Consider the following 19,309-nt stretch of genomic DNA (forward strand, 5'->3'; position numbering starts at 1 on the left):
AAGACAAAATTAACAAAACATAAGAACAGTAAGTAGTAAAACCATAGTGTATCAGAATAATTATGAGCAGTTTCTATTGATTTCAGATGCTACTTCATGAACACATATAAATTAGCGTTCTGCTGGCAGAACCCTATTGCTGCCCTGTACAGTATCTAGAAAAGCCAAGCAGAGATGGTTCTTCAAGAAAGATAGTGAAACATGCAAAACAGGAAAAGGGAGAGGGAGGACCCACAGAACAGGTTTTTCCTTTGATGAAGATGGAGTCCTGCAGAACCTCAATCTGCAGCCCGGGGATTCTGGAGAGAACCTGTGTAATGGGGAAACGGCAGCTAAAGTAACAGTGTTGACAGGTAGAGCTTTCCAAATAGCATTTTATCTATTTAATTGTCCGTGTTTTATTTTAACAGTGACATTTTCATTTAATTAAAAGATCAGGCTCAACAATCAACTTCATCACTTCCTAGTAAAAAGCAGTGAGAGAAAGCGTTGGGGGAACCACACTTTAGAGAAACCTCTAATGCCATGTTTATGCCTGACTTGATTATTCATTTATTTTTGCAAACCCAGATCGCCTCAACATCCAGAGTACCACTGCTGTTATGAAAACAGGTAACACACGGCAACACTATTCAATTCTTATCACAAGTATGAAAGTAAACACTGTGAAAGTAAATTCCATGACCTATATTCTTCACCATATATTTTCAGATGTTGTTGGGAGAGATAAGGACCTACAAATGGTAGGTTGTCCACAAACATTCAGACACAAATTAGACTGAATGAAAAGTATATCAAATCTCTGTTTTTGCCCTTTGTGAAACTAAAATGGCAGTGTGTGAGGGTCTTGATAAACAAGAACATAAGTGCCACCCAGCTTTACGTTTGCCGTTAGCAACCCTCCGTGCTGTGCTCACTACAGAGAGCATGAACTTTCGACCTGCTATCTTTAATACAGGTGACATTTTCACATATTGAACTGTGCTTTTGTCTTTCAGTTGTGGTGATGAAAGCTGTCGTTGGACTATGCGTCATGGTGCTTTTGGCTGGAATGCAGGGCCTTTTGCTGATAGACTGAACAGGAAGAAAGAATTGCAGTACAGGTAAAAATGTCTAAAAACTCTGTTATATTATGTACCTCTGATGTTGTTTGTACAAGCTTTTAGGTCCATATTAAGATATTACGTTGGCCTATGTGGTCATGCAACAACCTTTTTACAAACATGTGATACGATCACCTTATTTCCTATAGTGACAGGACACAAGCAGGAAGGCGATCCAGACAAGGTGCTTGTCAAATCTAGGTAAAGAACACTGTCTAATTGTTTGCTACCAGAAAAGTTCCAAAAGTAGGGTTTGTGTGAAAACAAGTGATTGTTTCATATTTTGTCTTATAGGGTCTGAGATCACACAGGGTGATGGGGAAGAAGTGAGTGCAAATGAATACATCTCACTGTAAACTGAAAGCATTGCTGAAATGAATGTTTGTGTCTCAGGGCCCTTCTCATGTGGAAGACACTGAGGTTCAGTTTGCATCTCTGGGTCGGCAGAACTGGAGGGAAAGATCGAGGGTACAGGGAGACCTGCATCACGTCATCTATTCCGCTGTGTTCACTGCTAGACCAGCATTCCAGGGTTTGAAGAGAATAACACATTGATTTGACAGTTTGACTCCTTAACAGACAGTTCGTATTTTATTTAGTTTTATTACAGTACAACTACATTTTACAAAAGTTGCTCTTTAATAATATAGTACATTTATTTGCGCCTTTCAAGGTACCCAAGATATGATTATTTTATCCAACTAATTCTATATCCTGTTGCCTTAAAATGTTTTTATTGAGATTCTTTGGAGAACATTAACAATAATTATTACATTAGCCTTTTCAACATTTACAGAGACACACATACATGCATGAATCAAAATACAATCTTATTTCCATCAAGAATGGATATTCCAAGAACCATGTCAGAAGTACATGTGATGTATCATGTGCCTGTGTGAACACATTGGGCCACTGTTGCATAGGTGACATCCCCCTGGGCCAATCCTGGCACTCGCTGATCAGCGGGGCGGGCATTACCAACGTGCTTCAGACTGGCATATTGCAGATCCACTTCCTGTGGAAAACATATCCATCATGATTAGAGATGAAATATTACCATCATGCCATCCAAACCTCTCGGGCGTACATTTACAGTTAGATAAGGTTTAGTCCTAACTGTTATGACTCAATCATTTACAGAAGTACTTTTACCTTGAGACTTGAATTCCTGTTCACACAGGTGTTGCACAAACATGTTGTTTTACCTGAAAGAGGGAACAATTTAGTTTTGAAGGGGCAATCTGCAGTTCAAACAATAAGAAAAAGGTAACCCCACCACTGCTTTGGTAAATAGGTGAGCAATGGGTCTTGAGAGATGGAACCACTCTCAAATTCATAGGCAGAGCTACGGATGCAAGGACTGACCATCCATGAGATCAAATTATATTTTCATCATGTTTTGAGGATATACAGTGTTTGTTACAATTACAGTGTTTATAAACATTGGAGTTAAACAATCTTATATTTGGGGTTTTGATGGGGTAAGACAGTTGAACTAAGCACATGAGGCATTTATAAGTGATATTCTTCAATAATCAATGGCGACATATTATTACTTTTAAAAGTAAAAAAATGCATGAATCAACTGCAGATTTGCAATAGACTAACTTTGGTTTTGGAGCATAATGTCTCTTTAAGTAAACTTGTCAAACTTCAGATACGCTCAAAGTATTAACTGTTTGATTGTGTTTACATTTACAATTCAACCATAACAAGAATGGGGATTACCAAGATTTGTACATTATCTTTCTATGTTTACAATACACTGTCTTACTTGCTTTTCTTGTCACTGCAGCAGAAAGTGAATGCAAAGTTAAAATTACACTCCAAGGCAAGGTCTATGTATAGAAAGTACAAGAGCAGACACCGTTGTGCTGATCACACACGGGAAGGAATTTTTCATTCAGATTTACGAGTTTTTCTGCCTTCTTGCTCTCACTATGCCAAACGTAAATCTCATCTTGGAGGCTCTGTCTACTGTCTCGGGTTGCAAGGTGGAATCAGCCACCATGGGAACACTTTCACTAACCCCACAGGACTTTGTCAATGTGGTCACACTAAAGGAGTTCAACTCACAAGAGGGCCTTCTAGAGCTGGAATACCCAAGTTTGGGGACATTTTCTTCACCACGTGCCTTAGCTTTACCAGATGCTTTTCCACTCCACAAACCACTGTGTCTGTGAACGTGAATGAGTTCCTTGATTCTAGGTATGACTACGACTTTACAAATGTTAAGGATTGGGAAACAATGTTTACTTGGGGGAAAGGAGCTGTATGCCAGACACTGTGGCTGGAACCGCATTGCCCTGAAGGTTTTTAACAAATACAGGGATGGAGATGGATGGTTGGGGAACGGAGACGAGGCTTGGCCAGTGTCCTTCTACAGACCTGCTATGGACGGATCCCAGGGCATCATCAGGAATGATGGAGCTGGTGCTACTTTAGGAAGAGGAGTCTACTCAACACCGAACATTAACATAGCTGAGTAGTTCTCCAAGAGATTCACGTCCAAAGTAGATAACAAAACCTACAAGGTGGTGCTACAGAATAGGATCAAGACCCAGGAAAGGAGAGTTACTGACCGGTCTATGTGCCTGAGGAATCATCTCCGGTTCAAGAGAACTATTGTGGAAAACTCCACCTGTCCTTATGGTCTGCTGCTTAAGGAAGTGTTGTAATCCATTAAGACAGTGTTTGAAAGATAAGTAAATAGGTTGATCAGAAAATGAAGAGATGTATCATCAGATCAATACTATACATTTCTATATCAACTAAGTAACCAGGTTTATTTGTTTTAGTCATAGGATTAGCATAAGATTGAGTTTTTTTCCAGTGTAAATATAGCCATTTACCTGATAGGCTACTATTATGGATGTGTGTTCAAGGGTAATAAAATTACCTAAAATATGAGTGCATTTTTTATTTACATTATTTCCAGTGACCCTGCCTTATCTAACCACATATTTTAAATCAGTTATCCTGTCTGGGAACGGGGTTCCGCATGATGACACTCCCGGGACAACATGTTACACAATACATGTATGTTTTGTTTGATCAAGTTCATATTTATATCCAAAAACCTCAGTTTACATTTGGCTTTGCCTCCAAAACATCCCGTGAATTTGCACAGAGCTACATCAATTTACATAAATACTCATAATAAACTTTGATAAATTATACAATTATTATGCACAGAATTATAGACATACTTCTCCTTAATGCAACCGATTTGTCAGATTTCAAAAAAGCTTTACGGAAAAAGCAAACCATGCAATAATCTGAGTACGGCGCTCAGAGACCAAAACAAGCAAAACAGATATCCGCCATGTTGTGTAGTCAACAGAAGTCAGAATAGCATTATAAATATTCACTTACCTTTGATGATCTTCATCAGAATGCACCAAAGAAATCCCAGTTCCACAATAAATGTTTGTTCAGTTCGATAAAGTACATCATTTATGTCCAAATACCTCCTTGTTGTTCGCACCTTGAGTTCACAAATCCAAATTCATGATTCGCGATCACTAGGTCCAGACGACAAGTCAAAAAGTTCCGTTACAGTCTGTAGAAACATGTCAAACGATGTATAGAATCAATCTTTAGGATGATTTTAACATAAATCTTCAATAATGTTTCAACCGGAGAAGTCCTTTGTCTGTAGAAATGCAATTGAACGCAAGCTAACTCTCACGTGAACGTGCTCTGACAGACCACTGACTCAAAGAGCCCTCATTCCCCCATCCTTCACAGTAGAAGCATCAAACAAGGTTCTAAAGACTGTTGACATCTAGTGGAAGCCTTAGGAAGTGCAATATGACCAATATCCCACTATCTTTGATAGGCAATGAGTTGAAAACCTACAAACCTCAGATTTCCCACATCCTGGTTGGATTTTTTCTCAGGTTTTCGCCTGCCATATGAGTTATGTTATACTCACAGACATCATTCAAACAGTTTTAGAAACTTCAGAGTCTTTTCTACCCAAATCTACTAATACTATGCATATATTAGCAACTGGGACTGAGTAGCAGGCAGTTTACTCTGGGCACGCTTTTCATCCAAATGTGAAAATGCTGCCCCCTATCCCAAACAAGTTATTTTGGTAAAAGTGTGCTTTTTAAGTACATATAACTTCACTATTGAAAAGCTGTAGTCACAGCATCTATACAGCACCAATATTGGACAATGCTACCTAGTGGTATTCTTGTGGTATTCCTTTTCCATTTGTTTACTTATATGAACAATTAGCCTCATGATAATTTGTTAGTGTGTTTATTAGTAGTCCACACTGAACAAAAATATAAACGCAACATGCAACAATATCAAAGTAGACCCCCACTAGCCAAAATTGCCTTTGCATAGAGTTGATCAGGCTATTGATTGTGGCCTTCGGAATGTTGTCCCATTCGTCTTAAATGGCTGGGCGAAGGTTGGAAATTGGCGGGTACTGGAACACACTGTCATACACACCGATCCAGAGCATACCAAACAAGCTCAATGAGTGACAGGTCTGGTGAGTATGCATGTCATGGAAGAACTGGGACATTTTCAGCTTCCAAGAATTGTGTAGAGATCTTTGCGACATGGGGCAGTGCACTATCATGCTGAAATATGAGGGGATGGTGGCGGATGAATGGCATGACTATGGGCCTCAGGATCTCATCACGGCATCCCTGTGGATTCAAATTGCCATCGATAAAATGCAATTGTGTTTGTTGTCCGTAGCTTATGCCTGATCAAACCGGGGTTCATCCTTGAAGATCACACTTCTCCAGCGTGCTAGTGGACATTGAAAGTGAGCATATGTACACTGACGTTGGTTACCTGCAGTCAGGTCAAGACTCTGGTGAGGACGGAGATGAACTTCCCTGAGACAGTTTCTGACAGTTGTGCAGAAATTCTTCAGTTGTGCAAACCACAGTTTCATCAGTTGTCCGGTGGCTGGTCTCAGACGATCCCGCAGGTGAAGAAGCCGGATGTGGACACCCTGGTCTGGCGTAGTTACAAGTGATCTGCGGTTGTGAGGCCAGTTGGACATACTGCCACATTCTCTAAAACGTTGTTAGAGGCGGCTTATGGTAGAGAAATGAACATTCAATTATCTGGCAAGAGCTCTGGTGGACATTCCTTCAGTCAGCATGCCAATTGCACGCTTCTTCAAAACTTGAGACATCTCTGGCATTGTGTTGTGACAAAACTGAAAATATTACAGTGGCCTTTTATTGTCCCCAGCACAAGCTGCACCTGTGTAATGATCATGCTGTTTAATAAGCTCCTGGATATGCCACACCTGTCAGGTGGATGGACTATATTGGCGAAGGAGAAATGGTCACAAACAGGGATCTTAACAAATTTGTGCACAAAATTTGAGAGAAATAAGCTTTTTGTGCATTTGGAAAATTTCTGGGATCTTTTATTTCTTTTAGTTGAGGATGTCCTTTGAGAGGTGTCCAATGCTTGATACACACGGAAAACTCTTGTATGTGGAAAAACCCAGCAGCGTTGCAGTTCTTAACACAAACTGGTGTGCCTGGCACGTACTACCATACCACGTTCAAAGGCGCTTAAATCATTTTGCCATGCCCATTCACTCTCCGAATGACACATATACACAATCCATGTCTCAAGGCTTAAAAATCTTTACTTAACCTGTCTCCTCTCCTTCATCAGCACTGATTGAAGTGTATTTAACAAGTGACATCAATAAGGGATAGTTTTCATCTGGATTCACCTGATCAGTACGTCATGGAAAGAACAGGTGTTCATAATGTTTTGTACACTTGTGTGTATAGTCTGTAATAACCGGACAGTTTATTAGGTACACCACCCATTCACGAGAATGGATCGCTCCTACAGACAGTGGGTCATGTGGCCGTGGCTTGCTATATAAATCAGACATACAGGAATCGAGGCATTCAGTTACTGTTCATTTGAACGTTAGAATGGGCAAAACAAGTGACCTAAGCGACTTTGAGCGTGGTATGATTGTTGGTGCCAGGCACGACAGATCCAGTATCTTAGAAACGGCCGCCCTCCTGGGCATTTCACGCATGACAGAGTCTAGGGTTAAATGAGAAGGGTGAAAGAAATAAAAACTTCCAGTCAGCGGCAGTCCTGTGGGCGAAAACAGCTCTTTGATGAGAGAGGTTGAAGGAGAATGGCAGACCCTAGACCCACTCTAGTTTGCATACCGCCCCATCAGATCCACAGAAAACTTGGTTGCCTCTGCCAGGAGGCTGACACTTGGCTGCAAGTGGAACTTCCAGCTGGACAATAACCCCAAGCACACATCAAAATCCTCAAAGAAGTGGTTAATTGACCACAAATCAACATTTTCGGACTTGAACCCCATTGAAAACCTGTGGTTTGAATTGAAGAGGGCCGTCCATAAGCGCAGACGAAGGATATCAAGGATCTGGAAAGATTCTGTATGGAGGAATGGTCTAAGATTCCTCCCGATATGTTCTCCAATCGGATAAATATTTTAGGAAAAGGCTCTGTGTCGTTATGCTCGCAAGGGTAGGGTGATGGAGTGTTGTAAACAGGGGTGCCAATAATTTTGACTCCTATCTTTTTAAGAATTTTGGTATTACTTGCAAAAGAAAATCTCTTTCTCTAAAATAATATACAGTGGCAAGAAAAAGTATGTGAACCCTTTGGAAATACCTGGATTTCTGCATAAATTGGTCATAAAATTGAACCTGATCTTCATCTTCATCATCAATAAACAAACACAGTCTGCTTAAACTAATAACAAACAATTATACATTTTCATGTCTTTATTGAACACACCGTGTAAACATTCACAGTGCAGGTTGGGAAAAGTATTTAAACCCTTGGATTTAATAACTGGTTGACCCTCCTTTGGCATATACTTCTGTTTGATGCACTGATGAGAAATAAGTGCAAACTTTCCTCTATAAATATAGGGCGGCAAGCCAAGGAATTGCAGAAAGCTCACCTGACTGGAAACAGAGTCCAAAGAGACAGAGGGTGCAAAACAAGACTGAGACTGGGGCAACACAGGCCAGGAGAGTCCAACACGACACCAATTCCCTCTCTGCCACCTCTGCGTCTGGAACACAAACCACACAGTGGTTACCACACACCAGCCCAGGGATAGGGTTGCTGTGGGAGGAGAGCTGAGCAGAAACAGAAACCTCAAACAAATCAAATCAAAATCAAACCAAATCTTATTGGTCACATAAACATGGTTAGCAGATGTTATTGCGAGTGTAGCGAAATGCTTATGCTTCTATATCCGACAGAACAGCAGTAATATCAACAATTCCACAACAAAACCTAATACACACAATCTAGTAAAGTAATGGAATAAGAATATATAAATATAAAAAATATATGGATGAGCAGTGACAGAGCGGCTAAGATGCGATAGATAGAAGAGATAGTGTAGGTGTCACACCCTGACCATAGTTTGCTTTGTATGTTTCTATGTTTTGGTTGGTCAGGGTGTGATCTGAGTGGGCATTCTATGTTGGATGTCTTGTTTGTCTATTTCTATGTCTGGCCTGATATGGTTCTCAATCAGAGGCAGGTGTTAGTCATTGTCTCTGATTGGGAACCATATTTAGGTAGCCTGGGTTTCACTGTGTGTTTGTGGGTGATTGTTCCTGTCTCTGTGTTTTGCACCAGATAGGGCTGTTTTTGGTTTTCCACGTTTATTGTTTTGTAGTGTTCGTGTTTATCTTTTTGTTATTAAACATGAATCAAAGAAACCACGCTGTATTTTGGTCTGCTTCTCCTTCAGATGAAGAAAACCGTTACAGTAGGATACAGTCTATACATACAGTATGAGATGAGTAATGCCAGATATGTTAACATTCTTAAAGTGGTGTTATTAAAGTGACTAGTGTTCCATGTAGTAAAGTGTCCAATGATATCAAGTCTGTAAGTAGGCATCTGCCTCTCTGTGCTAGTGGTGGCTGTTTAATAATCTGATGGCCTTGAGATTGAAAAACAGATTCTATCTCTCGGTCCCAGCTTTGATGCACCTGTACTGACCTTGCCTTCTGGATAGAAGCAGGGTGAACAGGCAGTGGCTCGGGTGGTTATTGTCCTTCATGATCTTTTTTGCCTTCCTGTGACATCGGGTGTTGTAGGTGTCCTGGAGGGCAGGTAGTTTGCCCCGGTGATATGTTGTGCAGACCGCACCACCCTCTGGAGAGCCCTGTGGTTGTGGGTGGTGCAGTTGCTGTACCAGGCGGTGATACAGCCCGACAAGATGCTCTCAATTGTGCACCTGTAAACGTTAGTGAGGGTTTTCAATGACAAGCCACATTTATTCAGCCTCCTGAGGTTGAAGAGGCGGTGTTGCGCCTTCTTCAACACACTGTCTGTGTGGGTGGACCATTTCAGATTGTCGGTGATATGTACACCGAGGAACTTAAAACCTTTCACCTTCTCCACTACTGTCCTGTTGATATGGATAGTGGGGTGCTCCCTTTGCTGTTTCCTGAAGTCCATGAGCATCTCTTTTGTCTTGCTGACATTGAGTGAGGTTATTTTCCTGACACCACATTCCGAGAGCCTTCCCCTCCTCCCTGTAGGCTGTCTCGCCGTTGTTGGTAATCAAGTTGTGTCATCTGCAAACTTGATGATTGAGTTGGAGGCGTGCATAGCCACACAGTTGTGGGTGAACAGGGAGTACAGGAGGGGGCTGAGAACGCACCCTTGTGGGGCCCTAGTGTTGAGGATCAACGGAGTGGAGATGTTGTTTCCTACCTTCATCACCTGGGGGTGGCCCGTCAGGAAGTCCAGAACCCAATTGCACAGGGTGGGGTCGAGACCCAGGGTCTCAAGCTTAATGATGAGTTTGGAGGTTACTATGGTGTTGAATGCTGAGCTGGAGTCAATGAACAGCATTCTTACATAGGTATTCCTCTTGTCCAGATGGGATAGGGCAGTGTGCAGTGTGATGGCGATTGCATTGTCTGTGGACCTATTGCGGCGGTAAGCAAATGGGAGTGGGTCTAGGGTGTCAGGTAGGGTGGAGGTGATATAGTCCTTGACTAGTTTCTCAAAGCACTTCATGATGACAAAAGTGAGTGCTACGGGGCAATAGTCATTTAGTTCAGTTACCTTTGCTTTCTTGGGAACAGGAACAATGGTGGCCATCTTGAAGCATGTGGGGATTGCGAGGGTTAACACGTTTAAATGTTTTACTCACGTTGGCCACGGAGGAGAGCCCACAGTCTTTGGTAAGTGGGCCGCGTCGGTGGCACTGTATTGTCCTCAAAGTGGGCAAAGAAGGTGTTTAGTTTGTCTGGAAGCAGGATGTCAATGTCTGCGACGGGGCTAGTGTTCTGTTTGTAATCCATGATTGTCTGTAGACCCTGCCACGTGTCATGTTTGAGCCGTTGAATTGCGAATCCACTTTGTCTCTATACTGACACATTGCTTATTTGATTGCCTTATGGAGGGAATAACTACACTGTTTGTATTCAGCCATATTCCCAGTCGCCTTGCCATGATTAAATGCGGTGGAACGTGCTTTCAGTTTAGCGCGAATGCTGCCATTCATCCACGGTTTCTGGTTAGGGAAGGTCTTAATTGTCACAGTGGGTACAATATCTCCTACACACTTCCTAATAAACTCGCTCACCAAGTCAGCGTATACATCCATGTTATTCTCTGAGGCTACCCTGAACATATCCCAGTCCATATCCCAGTGATTGAAACAATCTCGAAGCGTGGAATCCGATTGGTCAGACCAGCGTTGGATAGACCTAAGTACGGGCGCTTCCTAATTTAGTTTCTGCCTATAGGAAGGGAGCAACAAGATGGAGTCATGGTCAGATTTGCCAAAAGGAGGGTGGGGGAGGACCTTGTATGCATCGCGGAAGTTAGAGTTGCAATGGTGGAGCGTGTTACTTGCTCGTGAACTGCATTCGATATGCTGATAGAATTTAGGTAGCCTTGTTCTCAATTTAGCTTTGTTAAAACCCCCAGCTACAATAAATGCAGCCTCAGGATATATGGTTTCCAGTTTGCATAAAGTCCAGTGAAGTTCCTTGAGGGTCGTCTTTGTATCGGCTTGAGGGGGGATATACACGGCTGTGACAATAACCGAGGAGAGTTCTCTTGAGAGATAACAAGGTCTGCATTTGACTGTGAGGAATTCTAGGTCAGGTGAACAAAAGGACTTGAGTTCCTGTATGTTGTTTACGATTACACTACGAGTCGTTAATCATGAAATATACACCCCCGCCCTTCTTCTTACCGGAGAGATGTTTATTCCTGTCAGCGCGAAGCACTAAAAATCCCGTTGGCTGTACCGACTCCGACAGCATATCCCAAGCTAGCCATGTTTCTGTGAAACAGAATATGTTTACAATCCCAGAAATCTCTTCGGTAAGCAACTCTTGCCCTGATTTCGTCAACTTTGTTAACTAGGGACTGGACATTAGTGAGTAATATACTCGGAAGCGGTGGGTGGTGTGCGCGCATCCAAAGGCTAACTAGAAGACCGCTTCGGCACCCTCTTTTCCGGCGACGTTGTTTTGGGTCAGCCTCTGGAATCAGTTCAAATGCCCTGGGAGGTGCAGACAAAGGATCTGCTTTGAAAAAGTTGCATTCCTGGCAGTAGTGCTGGTTGTTCTGGTAAGTTGACATCTCTCTGATATCCAATAGTTCTTCCAGGCTGTATGTAATAACACTTAAGGATTTCTGGGCTAACAATTTCTGGGGTAACGACCTCTTTAATTTTTCCACATTTTGTTACGTTACAGCCTTACTCTAAAATGGATTAAATTGTTTTTTTTCCCCCCTGATCAATCTGACTTGCCTAGTTAAAAAAGGTTACTTTTTTTGTTAATACATCTACACACAATACCCCATAATGACAAAGCAATTTACGTTTACAAATGTGTAAAGAATAAAAAACTGAAATATCACATCTACAGAAGTATTCAGACCCTTTACTCAGTACTTTGTTTGAAGCACCTTTGGCAGTGATTACAGCCTTGAGTCATCTTTGATATGACGCTACAATCTTGGCACACCTGTATTTGAGGAGTTTCTCCCATTTTCAGGTCTCCCCAGTGTTCAGGTTCCATTCCAGGCTCTGCCTGGCCACTCAAGGACATTCAGAGACTTGTCCCGAAGCCACTCCTGCATTGTCTTGGCTATGTGCTTTGGTTACTTGTCCTGTTGGAAGGCGAGCCTTAGCCCCAGTCTGAGGTCCTGAGCGCTCTGGAGTAGGTTCTCATCAAGGATCTCTCTGTACTTTGCTCCGTTCATCTTTCCCTCGATCCTGACTAGTCTTCCAGTCCCTGCTGCTGAAAAACATACCAACAGCATGATGCTGCCACCACCATGCTTTACCGTAGGGATGGTGACAAGTTTCCTCCAGATGTGACGCTTGGCATTCAGGCCAAAGAGTTCAATCTTGGTTTCATCACACCAGAGAATCGTGTTTCTCATGATCTGAGAGTCTTTAGGTGCCTTTTGGCAAACTCCAAGCGGGCTATCATGTGCCTTTTACTGAGGAGTGGCTTCCGTCTGGCCACTCTACCATAAAGGCCTGATTGGTGGAGTGCTGCAGAGATGGTTGTCCTTCTGGAAGGTTCTCCCATCTCCACATAGAAATTCTGGAGCTCTGTCAGAGTGACCATCGGGTTCTTGGTCACCTCCCTGACCAAGGCCTTTCTCCCCAATTGCTTAGATTGACTGGGCAGTCAGCTCTAGGAAGAGTCTTGGTGGTTCCAAACTTCTTCCCTTTAAGAATGATGGAGTCCACTGTGTTCTTGGGGACCTTCAATGCTGCAGAATTGTTTTGGTACCCTTCCCCAGATCTGTGCCTTGATAAAATCCTGTGGACAATTCCTTCGAACTCAGGGCTTGGTTTTTGCTCTGACATGCACTGTCAACTGTGTGACCTTATATAGACAGGTGTGTGCCTTTAAAAATAAATTGTAATGAATTGAATTTACCACAGGTGGTTTTCGACTTGTCATTATGGGGTATTGTATGTAGCTTGATGAGGGAAAATGTATTTAATCCACTTTAGAATAAGGCTGTAACGTAACAAAATGTGGAAAAAGTGAAGTGGTCTGAATACTTTCAGAATGCACCGTATGTTACCCACAAGGTCAACTGTCTTTTTTTGGCCCTCCGTGTGGTCTCATGTTTAACCTCAAAGTATTTTTCTCTTGAAAAACTTACATGGAACACAGGACAGCATCGACTTTTTAAAATATTTTTGACCATATGGCCAACTCTACTTCTATAATGGTCACCTGCACAGAGCACTTTCAGTATGATGAATAACATCCCAAACATTTTCCTGAAAAGTTATTGTAATATGGAATCACATATTCAGGTATCTGAATATATACTGAACACAAATATAAACGCAACATGCAACAATTTAAAAGATTTTACTGAGTTACAGTTCATATTAGGAAATCAGTCAATTAAAATAAATGTATTAGGCCCTAATCTATGGGAGGGCATAGGCCCAACCACTTTGGAGCCAGGCCTACCCACTGGGGAGCCAGGCCTAGTCAATCCGAATGAGTTTTTCACCACGAAAGGGCTTTATTACAGACAAATACTCCTCCATTTCATCAGCTGTTCGGGTGGCTGGTCTCAGACGATCCAGCAGGTAAAGAAGCCGGATGTGGAGGTCCTGGGCTGGCGTGGTTACACGTGGTCTGAGGTTGTGAGGTGACGTTGGAGGCGGCTTATGATAGAGAAATGAATATTACATTCCCTGGCAACAGCTCTGGTGGACATTCCTTCAGTCAGTATGCCAATTTCACGCTCCCTCAAAACTTGAGACATCCGTGGCGTTGTGTGGCAAAACTGCACATTTTAGAGTGGCCTTTTATTGTCCTCAGCACAAAGTGCACCTGTGTAATGATCATGCTCTTAAATCAGCTTATTGATATGCCACACCTGTCAGGTGGATGGATTGTCTTGGCAAAGGAGAAATGCTCACTAACAGGGATGTGAACAAATTTCTGCACAAAATGGGAGAGAAAAAAGCTTTTTCTGCATATGGAAAATTTCTGGGATCTTTTATTTCAGCTCATGAAACCAACACTTTACATGTTGCACTTATATTTTTGTTCAGTATACAGTACATACATTTTAAAAATATATCTGAATACCCTGTGCACCTGGTTACATGACCTCTGTATAAGTAACGCAAGGTTTTGAGACTTCATTATAAAGGTATCTATTCAGTACACTAAAGACAAGTTAATGCATTTCTTAGACTGGGCAAAATACATATTTGACTAATATAATGATGACCAACAACATACCTGTAAAAGTCAGGCGGATGCCTTTTCCAAATCGCACTGTCCCATTGTAGCGACCAGCACAGTAGTACAATCCCAAATCTGCTTCTGTCACCACAATGATCTCCAAACTGTTGCTTTCCTTTGTGTCAAAGTGACCGATGTCTTCCTCAATAACTTCTGCAGTATTTAGAAAACGTGATAGCCTGGTAACAGTTATAAGGGTGACAAGTTCCTCTGAGCGCATTTGGAACCAGATTATTTCTCTGCTGTTTGTGAGGTTGCACGACAGGGAAGCATTTTGTCCAGCCTGAACCAAATGGACCACAGCTGATGCGGACAGAAAGTGTAGTCCAGAAACATCTAGAAAAGAACATTAAAATAGTTTATTAAACCCATTTGCAAACTATCTATCAGTGCCGGCTGGTGGGAGACGTGCTCATTGTAATGGCTGGATTGGAGTAAATGAAATGGTATCAAACTTATCAGACATATGGAAACCTCATTGACACGTTCTGTCAATTCCATTCCAGCCATTACAATCTAGTATCAGTACCTACATGTCTGTCTTTCTATCAATCAATCAATCAGTCAGTCAGTCTCACCATCCATCAATATACTTACAAAAGAAAATGAGCAGGTAGACACATTTCCCCATAATCGCATGATATTTCACCTGTGAAGATGGCATTCTATTCATTACTAGACAACCCTAATTAATGTACTATAGAGAAAGCCTATGGTACAGTATATGGTAATGGCTTGAATGGGGAAATGCTTATGTACCCGAGAAAGACCACCACATTTGACATTGTTTGCGTCTGAGGCTGAGCTGCGGTTTTGGACCATGTAACTTGCTACGGCTTAGGTTGTGTTTCCTGCGAAGTTCCCCATAATTAAAATGGAAATACTCTGTAATTAGTAATTCTATTTTTTCCCCCTTAGGTTTCGTTTCTGGTAGCTCAGATGACGCGGCTGGGGCACTGCCTTGCTTGCTGCCGCTGCTCAGGCTCACAACTTGGAAGTTCAAGGAGTCAACCAACTAGCAGCCTGTGGCAATGAAAATGCATGGCATAGACCGAGACCGGTAAGAGAGACATATGTATTTAATTTTAATTGGCATATTATTTAGCAGATAATCTAAAGAATTCTTAGAGTGAAATAGAAAAAAAAATGCATTTGTATCTGCAGTCTGGTTGATACGGTTTAACTGCTTCTTGACTATTCTTATTCACTGTGCTGCGCTAGGCTATGTGCTCACATCGTGCAACTAATTTAAACGAGGAGATGTATGCATTTCTTGGTGGATGTCATCATGTGTGGACAAGTTTGTTTACTAGAGGAGATGCATGGTTCCTTTGAACCGCAATATTCATCTAGTTTCGTTTTCAGAGCAGGGCTCACAGCCAGTCTCAATAGAGACTCAATTGAAACTCTATCGTTCTATTTTGGAAACGCCTACAGGAGGCAAAACGAAACTGATTTCATATCAAGTGCCAAATATGCTACTGAGGTTTAAACTTTACAAATATTTGAGATCATTTTGCGGTATTTGAAAGTAAATAATTTTGTTTTTTTCTAATTGTGGCTTTTGTTGAACCGTTTTTGCATAATGAATAAATATAATGATATGGCTGTGCATCAAGGGGGGAATTTCGACACGAGTTATGCACGCATAAATGGAACATAATTCCCTTTTTATGCACGTTTCTCTCTATGCTATTCTGACCTTGAATTTAAGCATGAGAATAGCATGTTTTTCACCCCCCATTTCTTAAATGAAGGTGTGGCGGAGGTGTCTACAGATATGCTGCTGACAGTGTTGGTCCCATGTTTCATGAGCGCTGAAATAAAAGATCCCAGAAATGTTTCATATGCACAAAAAGCTTTTTTCTCTCAAATGTTGTGCACAAATGTGTTTACATCCCTGTTAGTGAGCGTTTCTCCTTTGCCATGATAATCCATCCACCTGACAGGTGTGGCATATCAATAAACTGATTCAAGAGCGTGAGCATTACACAATTGCACCGTTTGCTGAGGACAATAAAAGACCGCAGTTTTGTCACACAACACAATGCCACGGATGTCTCAAGTGTTTTGGGAGCGTGCAATGTCCGCCAGAGCTGCTGCCTGAGAATTTAATTTAAATTTCTCTACCAAAAACGTTGTTTTCGAGAATTTGGCACTACGTCTGACCCGACATCACAACCGCAGCTGATGTCAACATTGTGATCAGTGCCCCATGATGGCGGTGGGGTTATGGTAAGGGTAGAAATTAGCTACGGACAGTGAACACAATTGCATGGTACTGTGTGTATATATATTTTATTTCATGAAATCCTCTTATCAGTCTTCTTCCTTTTCTTTTTAGACATGTTATACATCTTCATTGTCTGTGGATTGTAGGCTGTGTTGGTGAGTATAAATTAACTCTATCCACAATTAGAACTTGTGGATAGAGAACATAATAATAATATAACAAAAGTGCATATGATTTTCAAGACATTTGTTCCAACTCTCTCCTACAGCCTCCTCCTCCCTGCCCTCTGGCCCTCTCTCCATCTCTTCCCCTGTTGGAAGCCAAGCCATCCTTCCTTGCAAATGGAAGTCCCAGCTAGACAACGTCCCAGTTTGCCACATCCTATGGCAGACACCCGATGCGCCCGTGTTTGAGCAAAACGGGGAGCAACGGTGGCAGGCCAGCGAGTTTGAGGGGCGGCTGGAGGTACCTGGGGAAAAGCTTTGGGAGGGCGACTGCTCTCTGATCTTGCGCGACGTGCAGTTTGGGGATGTGGGGCTTTACGAGAGCTTCATGGTGGTCGACAGGAAAAGGAGGAAAAGGCGGGTGTTCATCCAGAGTGTTCACCTCTCAGTCTATGGTAAGGGTAGATCTACAGGTCAGACCTCAGCTGAAATAGTTGTGTTATATCGCTAGCCTCATCTCTCCTTATTCTCTACAGACCATAAGTCCAAGCTGTCAATGGGCATGGGTGAAGACCTGGTCCTGACGCTCCACACTCCCCAGGCCATGAGAGTGGTCTTCCAAGGGAGGAACAGCACAGAGTGGAAGGTCCTGTGGATGAGGGGTGACGGGAAGGTCAACGGGGGTCGTCTTGAGGAGGCTGAAGGGGTGGTGGTCCTCCGAGGGTTAAGGTTGGACAACTCTGGGACTTATAAAGTGTTGGATTCCCATGGGCTTTCCGTGAGCACTGTGAAACTCACAGTGGAAGGTAATAAAATGGCCTCAAATGCTAATGCATAAACTTAGCTTTTTTTTTGTGATGTATCTGTAAACGCGTGCAACCGCTGCTAACATTTTACATTTTGTATCCCACAGAAGTTGCTAAAACTCAAAAGATTATCCACATCCAGGACAAACCTGTAGGTAAGAGACTGACGTAAATAAAATAAATAATTGAGATGACTTATTCAAGGCAAGTATACCAAGTCCATGACACTGTAGAAGACTGATGGGCAATAATAGTACATGTTGAACAAGTTCTCTGCATCTTCTCCATCTCTCTAGGTAAATCTACTGTTTACAGGTCCTCCTCTCTGCTCATCGTTTTTGTCCTGCTGATCAGTCCTCTGATTCAACATCTCGTCTAACAAGGTTTAAACCTTTTTGGGCTAGTTTCCCAGAACCAAATAAACAAACCCCTATACTAAAAAGCACTTTCATCCATTGAAAGTGATTTTTGGTCTATAGGCATAGAGGGAAGACATACTGGGCCGGTGGTTGCCTGAAAGCAGCATGTGGCCATCTTGGTATGTTGTTAGGGATCACCTGCTGTGTGGTTGTGTGCGGTGGTCATCTTCCCCAATTCAACATGTACAGTCTGTGACACCCTTGGGCCATGTAAGCCAATCAGAGTGGCGTAGTGCTTACCCTTCGCCAAAGTGAAATATAACAAAGGCTAATAAAATGTTGGTTGTAGTCTGGGCAGTGGGTTCCAGTGCACCTTTTACCTCAAATCAAAGATGGTTGAGCCAGTTTCTTGGACGCAGTGTAGTTATAGTCCTTGACTAAAAAGCCTGCTCAACGGAGAATCTCTTTGGAAAGTGGTTGTTTGACTACGTTTAATCTGGGTCCGTAAACCTGGCCAATTGTGTTCAGGGTGATGCCCTCTTTTTTTCTTCTTTCTCTGCTACTGTCACATTGAGTTCTCACTGTATAGCCTACTATTGTATTCTACAGAGTTTGGGTCAATTCAGTAACAATTAAAAGTTGCAATGAACTCATTCTCTTTAAATCCTCCTAAAATGTTGTTTCTTCACTCTACATCATTAAAGCTGGAATCCTTAGTTGCTAAATGAATGATACACCCATTAATTCTTGAAGAATATAACGCCTATGTGTATATATCAGAACCCCAACTGCATGCTTGTTTTACTCCAATGTCAGTAAAGAATGCAAATGTTAAACCTGTAATTTTGATATCATGGATGGTCAGTCCTTGGCTCCATAGCTCTGTCTATGGATTTGAGTGGTTACATTTCTCCAGGTTCATCCCTTATCTTTTTACCAAAACACAGGTGGGTGACTGCTTTATTGTTTCATTTTAAGGATTCTAGCTTCAATGGGTTTGATTTGTACAAATAACCTGAGAGCATGATGTTCAGTGTTTTGTAAATATTAAATTACTCCTATGATAGTAATATACACGGAACAAAAATATAAATGCAACAATTAACAATTTTACTGAGTTACAGTTCATATTAGGAAATCAATTCATTAGGCCCTAATCTAGGGATTTCACATGACTGGGCAAGGGCACAGCCATGAAACCAACATTTGTATGAGCATTATATACACAAAGTATATAATACAATTAAATGAAAGTGTGTTTGTGTTCAATTTTATAACGGCAATGTAATCTTATTTTATGTTAAATAAAGCATTGAAAATGACAGCCATGTGATGGTCCTTTACAGCCT

General features: G+C 41.9%; 2 protein-coding genes across 2 annotated transcripts; one reads left to right on the plus strand and one right to left on the minus strand.

Annotated features, from left to right (window-relative positions):
- Positions 1-1,692: 1,692 nt before the first annotated feature.
- LOC112266018 lies at positions 1,693-15,227 on the minus strand. Its single transcript, XM_042295589.1, has 5 exons — positions 14,996-15,227; positions 14,396-14,734; positions 8,068-8,181; positions 2,259-2,311; positions 1,693-2,121 (listed from the first exon to the last, which is right to left on the minus strand). Exons 1-5 carry the CDS (start codon positions 15,069-15,071, stop codon positions 1,990-1,992), a joined length of 714 nt encoding a protein of 237 aa, XP_042151523.1. The 5' UTR covers positions 15,072-15,227; the 3' UTR covers positions 1,693-1,989.
- Positions 15,228-15,316: 89 nt separating this feature from the next.
- Positions 15,317-19,284, plus strand: LOC112264774. The gene is made up of 6 exons (XM_024441598.2): positions 15,317-15,458; positions 16,743-16,786; positions 16,900-17,250; positions 17,332-17,601; positions 17,709-17,756; positions 17,898-19,284. Exons 1-6 carry the CDS (start codon positions 15,430-15,432, stop codon positions 17,978-17,980), a joined length of 825 nt encoding a protein of 274 aa, XP_024297366.1. The 5' UTR covers positions 15,317-15,429; the 3' UTR covers positions 17,981-19,284.
- The last annotated feature ends 25 nt before the right edge of the window (positions 19,285-19,309 follow it).

This window comes from Oncorhynchus tshawytscha, linkage group LG13 (assembly GCF_018296145.1).
Source record: "Oncorhynchus tshawytscha isolate Ot180627B linkage group LG13, Otsh_v2.0, whole genome shotgun sequence".
Classification (NCBI taxonomy): Eukaryota; Metazoa; Chordata; class Actinopteri; order Salmoniformes; family Salmonidae; genus Oncorhynchus; species Oncorhynchus tshawytscha.